Source organism: Phalacrocorax carbo, chromosome 3 (assembly GCF_963921805.1).
Source record: "Phalacrocorax carbo chromosome 3, bPhaCar2.1, whole genome shotgun sequence".
NCBI lineage: Eukaryota > Metazoa > Chordata > Aves > Suliformes > Phalacrocoracidae > Phalacrocorax > Phalacrocorax carbo.
The window spans coordinates 29,987,356-30,009,536 of NC_087515.1; the positions used below are offsets into that span (position 1 = coordinate 29,987,356).

Genomic DNA, 22,181 nt, shown 5'->3' on the forward strand with positions numbered 1-22,181 from the left:
GCTATCTTTCATAGGAAGTGAAGTATGCAAATTCAGAAGACAAGGTACAATTCAGGAACAGTTGATCAAACTTCTCTCCTACGATGGCAATATCTGAACAGTACTGTCCTCAACTTGTCTGTTGAAAAAAAGCATCTTTTCCTTCAGCCATTAACATACATGCACCAATACAGCACCATAAAACAGCCGCACTTCCTCTGCATAAAAAACAGAGCAGCTTTCCTTTCAACACACTAACACTTTGTGCTACTACCATCCCGCAAAAGCAGAAGTTAATCCTAGGTGTAGGTAGCTGCTATTCCAAAAAAAAACAACAACAACAACAACAACAACAACAAACAAAAAAAAAAAAGAGAGAAAACTTCACAGGTGGAACAGCTCTGGAGTCTAATGCATTCCACTTAACGCTCCTGCCTCAAATATTTTCATGACCCAGTTCATGTTGTTCAAATAAATGCATACTTCATGCAAGCATTACAGCTGCACACAGGTGTCAGGATTTGGCCATAAATTAAGCAGGATATTAAACAGCACTCCTTCATCTTTTCCTACAGCTCTACACAGCCCAGTTGGCAGATACACACACATTCTCTGGATATTTTTTTCTGTATATGCATACCAAAAATGTATTACGCTTTATAAAATTTGACCAACATATTTTTCCTCAATATATGAGAAAGCCTATTAGATTGTTTTTCTTGGGAGATATGGAACATAGGACCCTTCCAGGTACTTCTGTTGCTAGCACAGTACCACAAAAGCTGCAATTTAAATAATTTATTTATGGAGATATTTTAAGACAGACTCACTTCACGGTCAGACCTCCGAGGGCACAAAGCATCAACTTCATCAAAAAATATAACACAAGGGGCTGAATTCCTGGCACGCTGGAATACCTGACGTACAGCACGTTCACTTTCACCAACATACTAAAACAAGTAACAAATCACAGTGAAACAATGTAAGACATGAAGATTTTGCTTGGGGGCAAAAAAAAAATATCACAGCTTTAAACACTATTTGAGGTGCTTTGCAAGGGAGAAGTGCAACCTGCTAACCAGTTTACTCCTGATAACAGTCTGTTATCTCTGTTTCCTTACTGATCAAGATTTACACGGTAACTAGTTGTCACTAGCTCATTTTTGACAGTTTGCAGTACATTCCGAGTTTAACAGAATTCCTACTTTGTGGGGAATAAATCTAAGTTCCCATTATTCTGCTGATGAGAATTAACAAAAACAATCTTCCTTAAGGATGCTGTTGTTCTTCAGCTGTTCATAAACAAACCCAGTGAGCAACCTGAACACAATGAACACCTGAAGTTCATACAGTAGTTGCCTGAAGACAGGGAGTTGGTGGTAGGAAACTGAAAAGTAAGCCAGAATGGTGAATTGCAGGGGCACGGGTTGCCAAGTTGTAAATGCAAACGCTTCATTTTTTCCAAACAAACATGTTTTGATAGAATTTATGTTTTAACACAGCCTCTGAATCACAGCCAAGCATTTTCTCTTTACTGCCCAAGGAAGCAGAGCTCCTCCTTAAGAGTTACATTTCCTGCCTGCATCAGTACTTGAAGTACACATAAAAAGATGTTTTGGAAAAGAATAATCATATCCAGCATTTTGGTTTTAGCTTCCACACCACTGACAAACAGGTAACTGCCATGGTCTTCTGAGATGTGGGCTGCAACTGTCTTGGTCAGTTCAAAATATTTTCTTAACTCTAAAATGGACCGAAGTTATGCCACAACACTTCTAAGTCCAGTGCTTCAAAAACACAGACTACAGCACTTTTGTTTGTTAACATTTAAAATCTTTAAAAATCACTTTGATCAACTAAAAAACCCACATTGCTTTCCAAGGTTTCAAACTTTCATTAAGAAGCTAAAGTGATGGGCAAAACACATTTGTGAACTTGAAAGTTGAAACTTTTAGTTTCCTTAGTGAAAGCTGCTAATTTGCAGTTACTGATCACCAATTTTCTCACTGAAGATTAGAGTTTTTCTTCTTTTTCCTGACCTACATAAAAGCAATGATGCATGTAGTTCGTCATTTAGAAATCCTACTTCAGTCAAGATGGCTCCATCTACCAGGTAATTTAAACCAAGATACATACTTAAACTACCCAGACAGCTTTTTCCTTTTCACATGAACAACTTCACTGCTAAAAACTTTAAGCAGAGATTAAATGAGGCAACTTCAGTTGCACCAGTATCAGTTGTGTAACTATCAGGAATTTTGTTTGCCCCACTCTTTGGACAAGAATGCCATAAATAACAAAAGCACAATGATTACTGCATACCATATTTAGCAGTTCAGGACCTTTCACAGATATGAAGTTCAGTCCAGACTCATTTGCCACGGCCTATCAAAAAGGGAAAGACAGATGTATATATAAACCAGATATTTTTCATACTTTCTTTAGTTCTGTCCATGGAGCGATAAACTTAAGGGAAGGAGCATAGTTATCAACTGTTTGTGAAATACAGAAAACAGTACAAAGTATAATTACATGCAATTAAGAGTGGGAGGGGGGCAGGGAATTTAGCAAGGTGTTCTCTCTCTCCTTAATAAGGCAGTGATCCAGATTCACACCCCTTCCCCATATTAGCTTAAGAATTCTCAATAATAGGTGGGAGTTAAAGAGATATGCAACTACATAAGAGCATTTGAAGACAAAGATGAGCGACAATCTGGAAACTTGCATGATTATCTCCATTTACATAGGGAGGCCATAAGAACGTAAATGCTTGAGGAGAACAAAACCAGAAATATTTTCAGTAAGGTAAATATAATAAATAAAAATACATAAATATAATAGAGTGTAGGCTACTTCCCAATATATAATTTAGTTCCAGTGAAATATTCCATAGAAGTGGTTATCTAATAGAGCTTCTCCCCATCTTTGCTACTTTTTTCTTAAGCAACTTAATTCCTTCAAGTTTTGCAGTAATTCCCTCTCAACTCAAGCAAAATTTTAACTTTATGACAAGAAAATCAGAATAACTTAGCACAGAGGCCCAAATCTAATTTTCTGATAAGAAGTGGTTCAAAAGCCCAATTTCTGGCAGTATCATCCAGACTCAGTTATTCCTACAAAAACACCTACTTCAGGAAGATTCTCCAGTATTTTTAAACATGTTTAGAAATTGTCTTACCTTAGCTAACAGTGTTTTGCCACACCCAGGAGGCCCTGCAAGCAGGACACCAGCTGGAGTGGTCAGGCCCAGAGCTTTAAACTGCTCTGGGTTTCGCACAGGTGCCTATAAAAGAAATTATCGTGGTTAACTGTGAGAAAACACTAACGTGAAATTTCCATTTCACAGTTACAGTTGGGTGAAAAGTCATTCATAAGCAAGTTCTTTATTCTAATTCTTTATAGGCTAAAAGAATAAACAGTTGATCAGCATCTCTTGCAATGATGAATACCCCAAAATGGGAGAAGTATAATTATTCAGAGGTAGATTTTATTTCATCTTAAGGTGTTAGTGTTAAGTATCCCTCTGACTGGCAGCAAGACTGCTAACCTTCCAGCTAAGTAGTCTCCAATTCTTTGTGTGGCAGTTGTGTAAGTAAGGTTATCGGTACAAAACTTCTAGAATACTTAAGATTCAGCAATAATGAACATACTGAAAACTTCAAGCACGAATATAGTAAGTGAAATCTTAAATACGTGCACCAGACTTGTAAAAAATTTAAAATTAAGTTGTAGAAGTCTGACTATTTTAACTGAAGATCTTACAAAATTTCTAGTCTGTAGCATGTTGAAACAAATTGGCAGCACATTACACCTTAAACAAATATTAAAAAACAAACAAGCATAGTTTTATTTCCTGAATAGGGGGAAGTACAAAAAAATCTTTGAAAGTAAGTTAAGACATACCAATATAGCCATAGTCAGCTCCTCCCGAACATCCTCCAGGGCTCCAATATCTGCCCAAGTCACATCAGGAATTGTGACAAAGCCTTCTCTCTTGGCAGAGGGTTGCACTGATGACAGTGCAACAATAAAATCATTCATCTCAATGCACAGCTTCTGCAGCTGCTCCTCAGGCAAGGGGTCTTGCTTCTTTAGCAAATCCAAGAGTCTCTGCAACTCCTCCTTAGGGTACATGGAAAAGGAGAGAAAAAGATGATGCACTGAATTAGATTTTAAGAACCATTTCTTTAAGGGCTTTTTCAAAACAATACTTTATTCAACTGTAATATTAAATACTGTAAAACAAATTACTATGTACAAGCCACATAAAATTCGTAAAATAACATTAAATATTAACATTAATGATAAAAATGTTCCAAGAAAGCACTGTGTACATTTAACACTTGTGAAAGCACTAAGCTGACAGACTACAATCTTTATTTAGATAGTATAGAAACAAAACCAGTACATGTATTTTGTCTTCAAATTCTTCCTACTGCTTCTCCCACACTGATCAGGAGAAAGTTCTTTCCACGCTGAAATTTCCAAAATATGTATTAACTATATGCATTAATCCTGTTTTTAGTAAAAAATTACTCTCAAGAGAAAGTGAACAACTCTGCTGAGCAGCACAATTTCAGCAATTTGTGGAACATTCAGTCATATATAAACCTTTAAAACTATTAACACATTTTTAGATTATACACTTTTATTTAACATAATCTGATTCCAAGTCATCAACCCATTTCCTCAGGCTGATTAGACCTGGTTTTGTAACCAGGCGCTGATAAAGTTTGAGCAAACAGGATACAGATACAGGGTAATGCTTTTCAGCACTGTCCCATCTTGCAGACTGCAGTGCCCCAGGCAGGCAGGTTCCAATTTCCCCAATCAGTTCCTTATTGGGGAAACCATCTGAGAAAATACTTGATCAAAGAACTTCATACCTTCACAACATAAATCCATCCCAGTTCTAATACAGAAAGGCAGTATCAAAGCAAATTGATACTGCACCACAAGTAAAATTATACCAGGATTTTCCCTTCCTATTTGCTGCAACAAAGATAGCACTACGACTGACTGATATTCCTTTCAAGCCGTCCCTCCTCTTCTTAACACAACCATTACGAGAAACTCTGAAATAGCCGAGACCACTGGGTTTGTTTACTTGAATTGTGTGAATGATTTTTAAAGGTTTTGTATGTTTACTTTTCCATTATAAACATAATATAATGGTTTTAATGACAATACCCTGTATTAGACTATGTCAACCTCCTGCCAGCTATCAAAATATGGCTCTGTTAGGATTAGACTTCCTCATCCTCAATAACCCCTTTGATCATGGTGATGTTGATAAAAGCAAATACCCGCCCCTCCCCGCTTTCTTTTGGCTCCGTCAGACCACAGGAAACACTGGGAGGTATGCAGCATGATTGTTACTCTAATACAAATGCTTACTACAGCTTTTTACACTGTCTTTTGTTAATTACAATAACGTTTTTCTTTGATAGTCCTAAAATCAGAATCTGAGTAAAATGTGGATTTAAAACCACCTTGGTTTACTTCTCCAGACAAATCTTAAGGAAGCCTACACATAATGAAGGTGCATACACACTCCAAATTCTGAGAAGTAGGGCAAAGAATTTCTATATAAAGATGTTCTGGTTCACTGACCACAGCATGTTACTTGGGCCACAAAATAATTCTGGCACTTGAAAAGCCATTTTTCTGCAACAGAGTTCCAGCTGTACTTCACATTAACAGATACCTTCTCTGCAGCTCAAGTCACATTGCTAACCCAACTTTTCTACTGGATAGATACCTCTTCCTCAAACTTGCCATAGGTACTAGACACCACATGTGACTTACCCCAAGTAATCACACAGCTGGAGGGAAAATATAGACTACAAAAATACTTCTAGACTTCGGCTAACTGTAACTATACCAGGTCAGGGATGAGCCCCAGGCTCATCATTTCTATGTCACTGAGAACACAGAAAATGCTTGGTAAAAACTCAGTGCAAGTCTAATATTCTGACAATCGTCTTACAGTCAATGCACTTTTGAAGAGAGAAATAGCCACTGTTTAACCTCTGGTCAGCTAGAAAACAAAACAACACAACACAAACAACAACAACAACTCCAAGGAAAAAACCCACACTTTGTATAGAACATTAACATGATTTTTAGAAGGTGTGGGTTTTGGGAGCCACTTATTCAGATGCATTGTATGGGTCATTAGGAGTTAACCTTAGGAGCTGATATTTCTAAATCTAAATTTAATATCACATTGGCTGTAGACATTTAAAGATTTATGAGCAATGATTTTCACAACTGTAAAATGGCTCAATTCTTAAGATATTAGCGGCACATGCTTCAAGGAACACATACCTTCGGAGGAAGTTCTAGTTGTTTGGTATTCTCTTCCACCGGGATGTCTGTTCCTATTCCCATGCTTTCTCCAGCTGCGTTTCCTCCAGGATGCTGCTTCTCTGATTTTATCAGGACCCTGTTCACTGTGCACATAGCTGCCTCACGACAAAGTGCCATCAGATCAGCACCTACATAACCCGGAGTCAGCCGTGCTAAATGATGAAATTCAAAGGACTCTGGGAGCTTAAGTTTTCGACACAAAGTCCGAAGAATTCTAATCAAGTAGAGAGAAAAAGAGCAACAAAATAAAGCTGTGGCTTTTTTTATTTACATATTAAAACAAACAGCATTGATTTAAGATCTCTTCCAGTCCACATGAACTGAATTAGTACAGTGGGGACAGATTTTACTCAAATAGGAAGTAACCAACACAAACCCACAAAACTATGCTATATATTTCTTTTCAGTCCTTAAATTAAAACCAACAGCATCAACCAGGCCATGTCAATCAGTAGGTAAAAGCCAATTTTGGTGAATCTATATATTACAGATTCTTTAAACCTTAGTTTATGATTCAAAATTGACAGAGTAGATCTCAGAGTGTACCACAGAGACACACACAAGTTATCCATTGAGATATTTAACCTTGTATTCCTAACAACCTTAGTCTGCTTTGCCTGTTCCATCCCACTTCTATTTATTTATTGAATAACATCCACAACAAACTATTCTGCAAGGAGCAAATAAAACCAGACTGTGGGAGTAGCTCTGTCTTTTAATTTTCAGTATCTTTCCCTACTTCCTGCATCCCCAGCAAAATGTCCGACAGGCCACACACAGCTTATGTGTACACCTCGTGTGCTACCTCATCCTCATTCAAAAACTAAAGTTACACGTACCTATGCAGTTCCATCACTAATACAATACAGCTCTATGTGGAACTGACAGTGAAGTGCTATGCTTCACAATTCTTTTTTAATGGGAGTTTTTTCACTCTGTATCAAGGACAAAGCTTTAAAAACCTCCTTCAAGGTCCACCAAAACTTCCTGCTGTTCTTCTAAGACTGAAAACTACATGAATAGTCAAAAAAAAAAAAAAGACAAAAATCCAATGTGACCGCACAAATACTGATGCTGAAAAACTCCAAGCAGAGAGATCAAATCAACTTCTTAAAAACAGCAAAACATCACTTCATTGGGAAAATATTTTTAAAAGGCAGCACAACCCAAAGAAGTGATGATTATTAACATGCTTTCTGGTTTCAATGAAAACCAGTTTAAATTATTTCCAGATCAAGTAATGTAACTACAGAAAAGTTATTAAAAGAACACGTTATTGAACTGTTCCAAACACTGAAATTATAATATATTTCTTCTGTTTGCCTCCCCCACTAACAAGTTCCATCATCTCTCATTTAAATCTTTATTAGTGATATTAGCGTGGTTCTCAAGAATTATTCAACCTGTCTGACAACAGCTGTAGCTCATCAAGTGACTTGAAGTACAAAAAGGTAAGAACTGTAAATAGCTTATTCCAAATTTCTGTCCTACATATATTATTTTCCTTCATGTATTTCATACATGCACAAGAAAACACTGCAAGTAAAGCAAGATCTCCAGGTACACCTCCTCATCCTACTCCATCCTCCTACGGCTGTAGAACCACAGCTAAGCAGTTCAAATCATGCCTTCAGCAAGATTGATTTATTATGTGGTAAATCAGCACACTATAAGGACTTCTGTTTCCAGAAGACCCTTGTTTGTATTTTTTTTTTAAAAAGGAACAACACACCCCCAGCAAAAGCCATCACAAACCCAAAAAAAACCAGAAGAGCAGGGGTGGGGAGGGGAAGGGGATAATTTTAAAAAAGAAAATAAAATCAACAGTTCCTGTAAGCATACAACTCCAGGAACACAAACACAAACAATTGCACAAAACAATAATATGAACAAATGTGACTACACATGAGCAATCTCTACACACTGACAGCTTTCCCATTCGCACTCCTGTCCTTTGAAACAGTGCTATTTCTAAGAATATCATGTTTTTAACATGAACCTAAGAAATATCACAGAATCAGAACTCTCATCAGTCAACACTTTAGTTCTACCTCTAACCATCTGCAGTGTTTTCCCACAACCAAGAGGAATATAATTACTACGGGACTGTAGATTTGAGGGAAGAAAAAAAAAAAAAAAAGAAAAGTGGAAGCATGGCCAGAAAGGGAAGGGGGAAAGGGTGAAATAGTGGCCAGTAGTGCTGACAACACAAAGTGAGCAATGCTGCAAACAGAGGAGTTTGCTTCTTCAACCCAGAAATAAGATTAGTTGTGGTAGAAGGACCTTATCCTTTAATTTTTCTTTCCTTCCTGTAACAAGATATGCCACAGCTGTTTTCACACTCCCTTCCTGTGTTTTCTGCTATTGTGGAGATAAGTAGCAGTTCCTTTTTAATTAAAAAAAAAAAACAACATTTTTTTTTAAATCTAGTCTGACAGTCACGGATCTCTGGAGTAAAAAGGTCCAGTTACACCAAACAGGATGAACACAGCTCAGCTTAATGCCTGGACTGGTGTTTTTCCACATGGAATGGATTGGAAGAATCTCAGCCTGTTGCTTAAGATATGTGCTTGAAAGGACTAACAAACAGGCTATAGTTAATTTATGTTCCTAATTTAATAGTACACAGGGAACAACAAAGATACAATGTTAACTTCCTGAACAACACATAAGATATATTTAATTCCATCATCTATACTGTTAAGGCACTTGAAAACCCATTAACATAATGTTAAAAGCAGATTTGCACACAAGAAAGGAAACCACCCCAACTGTAGACACAGCTACCAAGGCAAAGAGTAGATGCACACTTAATGTCTTCTGCATTTTCAGTGTGCTGATCCCTAGGTGAGTACAGGCATAAATAGGACTAAACACAATAAAGTACTTTTCCTTAATCTGTATGTTAACTTACACATTATTTTCTTATTTATTAATTAATCAAAAAGCAGCTTAAACTTTATAACACATACTTTTCTCTTGCTGCTTCATCTGGAATCCCTAAACAAATTTCTCGATCAAATCTCCCAGCTCGCCTCAGTGCAGGGTCCAGTGAGTCAGGTCTGTTAGTTGCTCCAATAACAAGGACCTGGGTAGTGGCAGCCACGTTATTCAGGTCTACAGGAAGGAAGGAAGGAAGGAAGGTAGTTAGTACTCATACTCACCATCTCAACTGTGTTCCAATATCTATGTGACTGTTTCTGCAGCACACAGAAATACTCGGAACTGCAGAGATAAACTAACCAAGCTATACTAAACTGCTGTTCATCCATATTTCTAGAAGATTCTAGTAAAATTTGTGTTTTGCACAATCAAGCAAAAATAAGCATTTCAAATGACATTTAACACATTCTCCCATTATATCCGTTTATACAACGGACAGGCTTATAGAATGCTGTACAGACTAGACTACTATGAAAATAATGTAGTAACATCCCCTCAAATTTATTAGAAACTTCCCACCATCCCCTGGGTAAACTGTGCCAAAATACAGAAAATTATTACCACTATGTCCACTAAAGTAACCATGAGTCACTACTGAAGGAAAGCAGACAGTGAGCCTGATAATTAGAAAGTTTAGTACAGATGTTCCTGAAACTGACCATCCATACAAGTTAGGAACTGAGCAACAATTCTCCGCTCCATGTCCTTCGATGCAACTTCTCTTTTTGGGGTGATTGCATCAATCTCGTCAATGAAAAGGACACATGGCGCACTGGACTAGGAAGAAGAAATATTAATGATTTCAAAATTACACTGACATAGCGTATTATGAGATAGAACATTTTTTCAGATTTTCTGTTCTATAATTATTACTCTAAGTCTGCTGCACAATCAACCTGTTCTTGAACAATTCTGTTGTTCTTATTGACTGTCTGGAGAGCTGCCAGACTATGGAACTGTGCTGAGCTGAGGCTATGGAAAAATTCAGGCATGAGATTCAAAATATCTCTATATATTGTTTAAATTTTAAGTGTACCTCTACGTTGCTTTATGTTTCCCATGAATATTCCATCGTGTCTGCTTACTTGCTTAAGTCCAAAAAAGAAAATCAGACAAGAAAGGTCTGATTTGGTTTTTTGTTTGTTAGTGACATTAGAGCTGTGGAATTTCAGGAGCTAGTATTACTGGCACACATAATGAAACAGAAAAAACAGTAGGTGGTCATGAAAAATTATGTGCCAACTTTAAGACACTAAAGTGCCTGACCATGTCCAGAGAGCAAAAATGAGCAATGAGCAACCTCTACAAGTGCTCTAAATTTCCATGTACATCATGTTCATAAAAAGCCAACACTGATTTAGAATAATAATTAGTATAACTAATAGAATAGTGTTTAACTGACATAAGATTATTCATTTTCTCAAAAAGCACTAGTAATGCAAACAAATACTTAAGGAAAACACCAGAATCATCTTCAGAAAGTCCCATATAAAAAAAACAAATGTAGTATTTTAAAACCCACACATTCTGTGTTATCAGGTGGCAACTGCGCCATCTAGTGGTCACTCACGTGTCATCTGTCCAGTAAAGGATAAAAATGCAACTAAGCTGTATTCTCCAGTACATGCATAAGGTACAGTGGAACTATGTCTTTTTTTAATCCCCTGCACAAAAAATTTGGTGCAAAAACTAAGCGGGTGAATGCGAGTGACTATAAGAAAGGCAACAGAAATTTTAAACAGATTTTACACAATACTTTTTTTTTAATAATTTTTATCGCAACTTCCTGTCAATCACCATGCATGCAAAAGTTATTTCTGAAAACTCTGTGCAATCGTTTATTTAATTTTATTCTAAATAACATCTTAACAGGGCTTTCTAAAAATTAAAATGTAGTATGAACCAGAAACTTAATTATCTAAGAGCTTCACAATCAACCCTTTTGCCATGTTTAACATCCTTTTACACAGGATCATACTCTAAACTCTCTAAATACAGTTGTGGGGGAGAGTACAAGAGAACAATATTGGAAAACCAGAACATTCTCAGAGGTCAGGAACATAAAACTGTCATTATGAAATAAAACATTAACCACATACTAAAATAAGGAAAAATATGCATTTGTTTAAATTAAAATTACCTCAACCTGTCTGTTTCTCCTTCCTTTTTACTATGTCTGAAAGTTGCACCAAAGCTAGGCTTCAACTGTAACTTGACTCCTGCTCTTACAATACTTGTTCCAAATGTCTTACTTTACACCTGAAACCCCAAAATCTTAAGTCCCTTGTATTCACTCAAATTCCATGCCATACAAAACCAGCAAAAAAACCACCTTGTAACAAAAAAAGCACAGTAAACTGCTCTTGCATCTTTTTAATTTTTATAAACCAAGCCAAGCAGCTCTAAATAGGTAATTAATTTATGTTGTTCCCTTTACATTAATAAGATGAACAATCTTTTGTCAAGATTTCAAAATAGTAATCTTTGTGCTCTGTGACAGCATGGCACTTAGTACAATGGAATTGTGGCCACAGAAAGGGAGACACTATGACTTGTGTGCAGCAGTATAAAGATTCACTCACTAATATTCAAGCAAATTAAACACACAGCAACAAACTATGAATCTTTACAAAGAAAAGGACAAATAATTCACAGTGTTATTTGCAATGGGCATCTCACCACAGCCTGCTCAAACAATTCCCTCAGCTTCTGCTCAGATTCCCCAGACACTCCAGACACCATCTCTGTTGCTGCCACTTTCAGCATCGGGAGCTCAAGTTCCTGAAAGAGACAAGGAATGTTGAATGACACATGCAGAGGTTAGAAATGTTGGCAGTCCTACAGGACAAATATTTTCCAGTACAACATCTTTTACACCCAAAGATTACATATTCAAGACTAAATCTTAAAGAGCTTTTAAAAAAGATGAGTAGCATCCTCCAACTTAAAATGGGCTGAGCCATTTAGCCACGTGAAAAGAAATGGCTACAAAAACCAGGTTTCTCTAATTCAGTTAGAGAACGACTGCACTGCCAAATAGCTTTGCACCTTGGTCCCCCAACCCAGTCCTTCACAACACATATATTTCAGTGCATGCTTAGGCTCCCTTCTTGAGAAAATTGTCTATTTTTGTCTGTAACAGAGCATTGCTTAGCAGTGTGGAAAGGATCCCCACCAGGTTTTGTCCCCTTATTCTTGCTCCAGAAATATCTGAGCAGGACTGTACAATAAGATACTTGTAATGCTCACACTCAAGGTTTTCTGCTATTAAAAATAAATATATAACATTGGAACTTTGATAGACTGTAGCACAGTAGTGCTACAAGTAGTTGCAGCCTATTTCAAGCTCTTTGAATTCCATTTAAAAAAAATAAAAATCCTAATTTATACAAATCACAACCACCAGAGGCACTACCTCGACTTGGAGGAGATAATTTGCTTAAATAGCACTATTGAAGATCTCTTATTTAAGAAAAATTATTTAAGTAGTTGTCATTAAATTTATCTCATCTCTGAAAATTTTTCACTTGCCTTGTGTTTCTTTCCCCGAATTTAGTGCCTTGCCAGTACACAAATGCACACTGAAGTATTAAATATCACAAATTCATTCAATGGGTATCTTTTTACAGTAAGGCATTAAAAAGAAAAAACCCACATCTTTTCAATATAAACAGTTGAAAGTGTCAGAAGGGTCGAACCAACATATAAGGAACAAACATCAGTATTTTCTTTCACAGATGAAACACACTGCAAAAGTTCATAAATTACATGTATCTAAATTTAAGGTTATAATCTGTGACATTTAAGGAACAACTGCATTAAAGAAAAAGAAATGTCCATGGTTATTACTGAATAGTCCTAAACAGCCCCTAGATTTATATCCAGAACAGGCCCATAGCAGCACAGCAGCCTCGCCACACACCAAACTGTTAAGACCAATAGTGTAATATGCTCTGAAATCGTTAGTTTGACAGAGGCAAGGCAATGTGCAGTTTTGGAATTTAGAAGTAACTGTTTAATGGATGCTACCCAATAGAATCAATGTAATGCCTCCTAAAAGATGGTAAGGTTGAGTCCAGACTTAAAACACTGTGGTAAATTTAACCAGAAGTATGTTCCATTTATAGCTTTCTCAATACCCATGCCTATATTGCTATCCTGGGAATGCCTCAAAACAATTAAGTCAAACATAAGACCCTGTCACTATGTCCCCGCTTCATATGTGAGGTTCTATCAGGTCCAGACTGAGATGGAATTTAAACAAAGGAAGTGAAGATTAACTTAGACTAAGGTGGGAAGGAGAGAAGAGAGGTAAAAAGGAGGAAAAGACTAACCTTTTTCTCTGTAAATATAATTCAGAAAAAGAAGAAACACTAAATTTAAAGCTATCTCACCCCAGCAATTGCCTGTGCAAGTAATGTCTTTCCACATCCTGGTGGTCCATGTAAAAGAAAACCACGAGGTGGAACCACACCTAAGTGGTTATAGACTTCAGGATGACGGATGTGAATGAGCATCTTGCATATTTCCTGTTCAGAACAAGAGCGACCTCCATTTAAATTGCAGAAATTAGTATTATAGATTGCTAATATTATAGACAGACCAAAATAAAGCAAGTTCTCTTTATTAATGTAATTTCAGTGACTGCTTTCAGAAAGATTAATCAAAGGAAAAAAAGCCCAAAACTTTGTTGTTGTTGGTATAAGCAGCAATTCTCAGTGCCATGCAGATGAATTCTGCCAGATTTCTTATTTGCCATTTGTCATGCGACATTTTATTCAGTGCATTCTGTATCCTACGTATAAAATTTTAACTAACCTTTAAAGTTTCATCATTGCCTCCAACATCCTCAAACTTCACCAAAGGATGGTAAAGCTCTGGTCCCTTACTTCTAACTGTTAAGGAGGAAAAGTCATGCAAAATTTAGACACAGCATAATAGTAGTTGCTAACACCAAACAAGAAAGTACTGAGCCTAAACAATTAGTTAAGTACATGGAATACTATTTTTTGGTAGCAGACACAGGACTGGAATATTTTTTTAGTACAACATTAAGGCTAAATTTCTTAACAAAACGCTCAAGGTCACTTCTCTGCACCTCAGAAAACACTTCTCTGGTTACAGATTCCATGGTCAAATACCATCTCTCTGTTTGGAGCAGAACGCCAAAAATAACTTCTCACCTTTCTCTTTAAGTAAGACAGAATTAATTTCTCCATCTGCATCTGGAAATTCTTCTTTTTTTCTTTTTGCTCTCTTACTCTTTGTCTTCCTTCTTTCACTCTCCAAGACAGAAAATTCTGTTGATTTCTAGGGCATAAAACCAGAATTATATATACAAAACCTTCCAAGTCAGTGAATTTCTGCAAACATTTAAAAGAACAAAATGTGTAAGTATCTATGATGCTTAACTTACACACTTTATACAGATAAAGGCAAGCAAGGCAGGAATTTAACCCCTTCTTTTTGTAGAAAATCTTTTTTTTTAAACTTAGAATTTGCCTTTTTCAAAGGTTTAATTACACCAGTCACCTTTTTGCTAGAAGTACATACTTGTAAGCAAAAAAAACCCCAAATGAACCCAGTAACAAACCCCCAAACCACTAACCAAAATCAGACACCAGTTATTTGCATACTATAGAGCAATCCACTTTGGGGATGAATACAACCGTATCAATGTACTTACTCCAGTGGAAACAGTTTTTATTACTAGCAAGTCACGAGTGGCTGTAAGAAAATACTATTCAATGCTGACACAAGTTAACTGCATGTAAGAAAAGGATTAATACAGAAGAAATGAAAAAAGCTTCAATGAAAGTTAGTTTTTTGGGTTGTTTTTCTTTCTTTTTTTAAGAAGAGAGTATTGCAAACATTTTATAATTTGAAGATCTCCCTTTTATTCAATTTCTCTATGTAAGAAGATGCAGTACTACTAGGATAAAGGGATAATTGGTCAAATCTGCCTATTCAGTAAGCATTTTGTGTAATCAGAAAGGTAGATGTAAATGGGGTTCTTCCTTCACATAAAAAAAAGTAGTGTCCTGCCAAAACATCTGGTCAGCCAAATAACATAAATGTTATCTCCCATACATTAATGGAAAGCTTTTAATAGCTAAACAAAGTTGGTATTTCCTAAGTAAGAAAAAAAGACTGGGGAGGAGGATGGCATCACAAAGTGGGCAATATGTGTGGATGGGGAGTATTTTTAACTGCTTTATAAATCAATAAAAGTTTCCTTTCAACTTCCCCAACTCTTGTCCATCCAAAAAACTTCAGCTTTCCCCAGGCTCACTATGACTTAACCACTGGCTAAGGGAGACCACATGCTATGGCTACAGCAAGCCACATGCTTCCTGACTAGTTAGGCTGGTCACTGGCAAATGGAATAAATAACGGCCAAGTTCCACTTATTTTTCTCTCAGTATGGGCACTAAATTTGGGTCTCCCTAATGCTGAGCACTACATTTGCCTCAAAAAAATGTGGAGGAAAATCATAATTTTGTGACTTTTTACCTCCCATACAAATATGCTTGGAAGGGGCCATTGTTCTGACATGGCAGAACAATGGGCTCAATAAGCCCTTCCCTCTTCAGAAACCAAGCTAAAAAGAAGTACTCCAATTCTTCTGGAGCTTAAGCCAATCTTTCCTTTCTGTTTAACATGTTCACTACCTTTAAATACAGCACCTATGTTTGTAATAAAAATAATATATTTTAAAAATCCAGAGAGACAGACAGAGAGTCCTTTTGGTCTTAGTATCACCCTTCAAAAGTCTGTCAAAATAAGACAGGAAATTATGTTTGTACTTGTTACTTAGATCACATTGGGTTTGTAAAACACAATACCTCAGAAATCAGTTTCTTTTCATCTCCCTCTCCATCTTCAGAAAGGTCAATGAAAAAGTCTTTTCCACATGGAGTTTTATCAATGAACCAGCCACCTCCAGAGATGCGTGTTTCAACTCTTGTTCCTGGTGAGAGGGTGCTTGTTTGAGGTGCTGTTCGCACAGGACGGGGGGTTTCCACTGCTTCATTTTTTGGGGTGGTTGGAACAGAATCAGGATTTCCTTTCTTATATAAGCTCAGCAGGGAACTGTTCATGTGATTTGCAGACTGCAGATACATTGAAAGAAAATATACAGGTTATAATTTGGATTACTTATACTAAAAGGCCAATGAAAACTATTTCACAAACATCATTTAGCATTATCCCTGCTGGAGAAAGTAGTCATGCATCTTCCAACCCATTCCTCTACAAATCAAATGACTGCATATAAAACTACATCTGCTGATTGAAGAGGCAGCAGCCTTTGCAATTTACCCTGAAATGACCCCTGTTAAATGACAACCACTTCTTTTAGTAATAGTCAGATATGTCAGTTCCTTCCATCATTTCATTCATTTGATAGCCAAGTCATTCAGGCCCCCAGTTGCTTTCCTTAAAAGTGATTCCCCACCACAGGTTCTTCCTTTTTCTTCAGAAAATAGCCTCCTTTCAGCTGTATAGATTCTCAGTTGGAATTGCCAACTCTGGCTAAACCTCATCTTCATCTCCATTTTGAAAGTCTCCAAGCATATTGCAATTTCACAACACAGAATCATGAGTTATGCAAATACAAATAATCATAATAAAATACAACTTACTACATCTTCTGGATAATCAGCATAATCAGAGTCATCTGTGGCACTTCTGTCAGTCCTTTACATGGAAGGAAGGCAAAAACTATTAATGTGTCAGAGGAGAACTGCGAGACACCCGCAAAACAAAACAAACGCAATTTCCACCATGTGGTTCCCCACAACCTCCGCCTAAGACTGGAGAAAAAATCCTGACTCACATGCTCTGAATTTACTACTATAAAGAGTTAAAAAATGCATCGTTTCCAAGTCTGTGATGAGCTGGATCAACCTGGCAACCTCGCTGAAAGACAGTCCTAAAAAAACCCAAGTGACGTGGAATCAGTCTGATTCAGCTCACCAAGAGATCACACAATCACCAATGCTGGCACAAGGGAAGTAATAGCAGATCACTGCTGAACTAGACTAGTCCTTCTGATAACAATGTCCAAATTTCCCATGAGACCCTTAAAATCTATCACAGGTTAGAGAAACCAGAATGGTCTGTGAGACTATGCACAGGGTTAGGAGTCAGGAGATCTCAGTTCCAATCTAATACCCAGTGGCAATTTACTCTGAATAGCCTGCCTTGTAGTCTCATCTCCTAGATTTTGCTAATATCTCTCACACCCAAGAAAGATTAAGAACAAAAAGGAACTGAATCACATGAGGACTGTGGCCTTACGTGGAAAACGATCAAGGAAGCCCCAAGGATATCCACTAATTCAAGGTTGTATGTTCCCCATAACAGAGAAATCATGATTGGGTCTAGTATCTGCTTGTCTTCAGTGGAAGAAAGTGCTTCCATTAACTACAGGTAACTTCTGATGAAGACAAGCCTATGAGAAATCCAGGATCTGTCTGTAAGCTTGACACTATCAAAATATAATAATATGGCAACAGAAAGCTTTGAAGAAATTATAATACTAATGGTGTTATTAAAGTAACCTAATGGTAAAAATTCTTCTTACTCATTTTTCTCTTGTTGTCTTGCTCTTTTTGCCACATGTTCAGCTTCTAGAACTGCTAAATCTTCACGTTCTTTTTCATTACTGATTATTCCAAACACTGAAAGAAGAAGTTCAAACACGTTAAGAAAACAGCCAAAGCGTAATCAAAGAATTTGGCATCTTGGACGTAATACTGACAGAACTACCTTTTTCAACTTGTATTCTAAAAGCATTTCTTTTTCTTCGTCCGTATTCTGCACTAAAAAAAACACAAAACAAACAGGTTACACCAACTGCTTTTCCCCTCAACATATTGTGATTCTCAGTGGAAAAAATACATTATAAGTTGATACCCAATCTTTTACGCAAGTTCATATTAAAAACCAACTACATGAAAACATGATTGTTTTTTTCTTAAGCCTAGAATAGCTCTAACACTAGTATAAAACAAAACCACTAAACTATACTGGTCTCTAAAGGGATGTTTAGTAAAAATTATCAAGGTCCTCTTTAACTGTAGATTTAGAGAAGCAACAATGTACAAATGAACATACTGGATTCTATTTCACAACACTACCAATTTTTAGATTTTAATTCAAACAAGAGCATACTGACACAGGACTACACTCTAGAAAGGACAGTCCAGCAAGGAATAACTGTGCTAATTAATAATGGTCACTATGAGAAAATCTGATTCAATGAGCATCCTTAAATGTGAACAAAAAACCATCAACCTTTTACCTTCAATCACTAAGGGTATCTTTTATTTATTTGCTTTTATACAATAGCTGACAGAAGAAAAACAAAATGAAAACCCAAGACCTGTAAGCATCCTAGGCAAGGGGTTTGGCTCCCTTTCTCTAACAAGGCACAAAGAAACAGAACATGCAAACATTAATTAATATACTTCTCCAACCTCATTAACCCCCACACCCACCAATGATCTGCTGAAACACCATCTTGCTCCCCACCCAGAAAAGCCTAACAGCCTAAAAACAATTAGGCAAGACTGACTGTCCTGCTGAGCAACTGAGCAAGAGTTAGTCCCTTACTGAACCCTGTATCTCCCCCACGTGCCTGCACTGAAGTGTTGTTTTCCCTCATATTTTAAGATCACTGGGTTAAGGACCAACATGCTGTAACACATCACTTGGTTTATTCAGCCTGGAGAAGAGGAGGCTGAGGGGAGACCTCATGACAGTCTGCAGATTCCTCACAAGGGGAGGAGGAGGGACAGGGGCTGATCTCTTCTCTCTGGTGACCAATGACAGGACCCAAGGGAATGGCAGGAGGATGTGCCAGGGGAGGTTTAGGTTGGATATAAGGAAAAGGTTCTTCAACCAGAGGGTGGTGGAGCACTGGAACAGGCTCCCCAGGGAAGTAGTCATGGTGCCAAGCCTGGTGATATTTAAGAAACCCTTGGACAATGCCCTCAGAGACATGGTGTGATTTGGGGTTGTCCTGTGCAGGGACAGGAGTTGGGCTTGATGATACTTGTGGGTCCCTTCCAAGTCAGGACATTCTATGATTCTGTGATCTGTAGCTGTTTCATTAGAAAAATCAAAAAAAGCAAACCACAAACTCAAACCATAACTATATCTTGCAATGCCAATGCATTCATAAAATCAGTTACTATATATATCAGCAGAGGAAAACACTGGGGTGGAAATTATCTTATTATTTCAATCAACCTCAACAACCGGTAATGAAGTTAACATAAAGAAAATTAGAATTTTTATTAAAAATATACAAATGCAAAATAACAAGATAATATATTCCATATTTTGAATGTAGAGTATAAGAATCCAAATCTTTGCTCACCTGTAGGTTTTCTGCAAATCAGAGGCTAGAATTCCAATGTCAACGTACTGGCCGCATTTACTGCTTGCAAGATACTGAAATGAAGAATTTTAAGCAGGAAATAAAATCTTTGTCAAACACTTCACCAGAACAGCTAGATCAAACATGCCTATTTCAAACTCTGCTCTTCTTAGAAGTCAGTAAGAAATCAGAAACAGCTTTGAACTGCCTTGGGACACACTAGACTATTTCCCAAAGCAATGGGAAACACTTATCAAGACACATTTAACTAGCTAGCTACGTTTCCTGAGGAAAAGCAGCAGACTCTATTTTGGTGCTTTGGTGACTTCTGCTGGTGCAACTCCATTGTTTTTTATTTAGTAAGACAGATGACCTTGTAACTCCCACACCATCTTGTTGTCAATCCTTCTAAAGTTCTTGGTTTCTGTCAGTTACCCTCCTTTTGTTTTAGATCTCATACCTTAAAAATGAAACAAACTACATGAATTAGTATGGATAATATCATAATAAGAACTTTAATCTTTGCAAGATGTTTCAAAGAATACTACAGAAAAGTACATAAGTGAAAGTGAATTCTATCAAGCCTATTTTTTTTCTGACAGCAGCCAATCCAACCCGTTTTCAAACCACGATCACAAAAATAGGAGAAAAATTTCAGGTACAACTGTACTCCATTTGCTTTCTTCTCCCATTCTGCAAACTAGGAGGGAGAAGGAATTTTAATACTGTAATAGTGGATTCCTTCTTAGAAAAAGGAGACAGAGAATCTCCCTAAAAGATATGGCATCACAAATATCACAGCAAGGAGAATTTCAAAATATCATTTAAATTAATACCCCTATTTAAAACAATCAAATTGCTTAAAATTGAATACAGAATTATTTTTTTAAATGATGTTACACTTCATACCACCCATGGACAGCTACTGACCTGCAGAAAATATCAAGCCTACCATAAACCCAGCTGGCTCTTTCATTTCAGAAAAGTCAAGATACAGTCACAGGGCTACAACACAAGAGGGCCACAAAAATGATCCGAGGGCTGGAGCACCTCTCCTACGAGGACAGGCTGAGAGAGTTGGGGTTGTTCAGCCCGGAGAAGAGAAGGCTGCGGGGAGACCTTATTGTGGCCTTTCAGTACTTAAACGGGGACTATAGGAAGGACGGGGGCAACCTCTTTAGCAAGGCCTGTTGTGACAGGACAAGGGGTAATGGTTTTAAACTAAAGGAGGGTAGATTTAGAGAGGATATAACGAAGCAATTTTTTACAATGAGGGTTGTGAAACACTGGAACAGGTTTCCCAGAGAGGTTGTGGCTGCCCCACCCCTGGAAACATTCAAGGTCAGGTTGGATGGGGCTCTGAGCAACCTGACCCAGTAGAAGATGTCCCTGCTCACTGCAGGGGGGTTGGACTAGATGGCTCTGAAAGTCCCTTCCAACACAAACCATTCTCTGATTCTGTGATTCTATAGTCACTGTGATCTTGTAAAGGAAAATAAGCAAGCTCCCTCAAGAAACAGCTCACATTTTAAGTAATCAGAAGCAGAGTAGACTTAGACACAGAAAAAATGGTGTTTAATTTGTAAAGTCACCATAAATATTCACCGAACACAACACAGCTCTACGCCACCTGAACGAATTGCTGTTCTTCTGCCTCTTCACACGTTTTATAGAGGTAATCATGTTTTTCCCTTCCTGCGCTAATTCAATATAATCGATGTACGTGTTTCCACATGTAAGCACTTCCAGTTTGTCTCTATCCACCCAGAGGGTATATTTTTTTGACTATTGATTTCACGCTTAAAATAGCAGCCAGCTTCAGGATCAGAAGTAACGAAGAGGGCGGAGGAAAGCAACACAACGGAACAAACAAAAATAAAACTTTAAGAAAATGGCCTTTTTAAAGCCTTTTTGAAGCCCTGAGGACATGGCCGAGCCGCGGCCCTGGCTGCTCCCCCGCCCCCCGCCTGAAGGGGCCGGATGCTCGAGGCCCCTTTGAGGCAGAGGGGGAAGTCGAGCGCCGCCGCTCCGCGGGGAGGAGACCGCCCGCCGCCGCTCGCCGCCGGTACCTGCTTAACGCGCTGCTTCAGCCGCAGATCCACGAAGTGCCCCGGTCGATTCCGCATCGCCGCTCGCCGCGCGCCCCACCTGAGGGCCCCCCGCGGCGCTACGGGCTGTCCCAGCGATTCGCCTGCGCAGGGCGGGCGGGAGAGGACTCGTATGCAGGTAGAGGCCGGGCGGGAATTGTGCGCAGGCAGCGCTTGGCCTCCTCAGCCGCGCCTGCGCAAGGACCCCCTTCGAACTGCCCGCCTGCATCGGCAGAGCGGCCTGGCGGAGGTGTCCCGGTCCGGGCGCGACCCCTTCTCCCCCCTCTCACCCGCCGCACCGCTTATTAAGTTTCAATATCTCTCCCTCCGTCAGGGCTACGTGGGATCCCCGACATCGCCCTCACGGAGGGAAGAGACGAGCCACCCGGCTGCCGCGGGAACTCCACTTCCCG

The 22,181-nt window shown here is 38.2% G+C and overlaps 1 protein-coding gene across 3 annotated transcripts in view; it reads right to left on the reverse strand.

Annotated features, from left to right (window-relative positions):
* Positions 1-21,974, reverse strand: part of NVL (nuclear VCP like) — a 42,670-nt gene extending 20,696 nt beyond the window's left edge. Inside the window, exons 1-17 of one of the 3 annotated variants that reach the window (XM_064446336.1) lie at positions 21,751-21,974; positions 19,682-19,755; positions 18,067-18,119; positions 17,882-17,978; positions 16,938-16,992; positions 16,140-16,406; positions 14,478-14,604; positions 14,113-14,189; positions 13,689-13,823; positions 11,974-12,075; positions 9,954-10,071; positions 9,324-9,468; positions 6,310-6,565; positions 3,883-4,098; positions 3,158-3,262; positions 2,302-2,364; positions 810-929 (exon numbers count right to left, since the gene is read on the reverse strand). In XM_064446336.1, coding sequence (XP_064302406.1) covers positions 810-929; positions 2,302-2,364; positions 3,158-3,262; positions 3,883-4,098; positions 6,310-6,565; positions 9,324-9,468; positions 9,954-10,071; positions 11,974-12,075; positions 13,689-13,823; positions 14,113-14,189; positions 14,478-14,604; positions 16,140-16,406; positions 16,938-16,992; positions 17,882-17,978; positions 18,067-18,119; positions 19,682-19,755; positions 21,751-21,807 — 2,067 coding nt within the window. In that variant the 5' untranslated portion in view covers positions 21,808-21,974. Of the gene's footprint in view, positions 1-809; positions 930-2,301; positions 2,365-3,157; positions 3,263-3,882; positions 4,102-6,309; positions 6,566-9,323; positions 9,469-9,953; positions 10,072-11,973; positions 12,076-13,688; positions 13,824-14,112; positions 14,190-14,477; positions 14,605-16,139; positions 16,407-16,937; positions 16,993-17,881; positions 17,979-18,066; positions 18,120-19,681; positions 19,756-21,750 lie in introns of those variants that run through there. The other 2 variants (XM_064446335.1, XM_064446338.1) reach the window with 2 other exon arrangements.
* Positions 21,975-22,181: the final 207 nt, after the last annotated feature.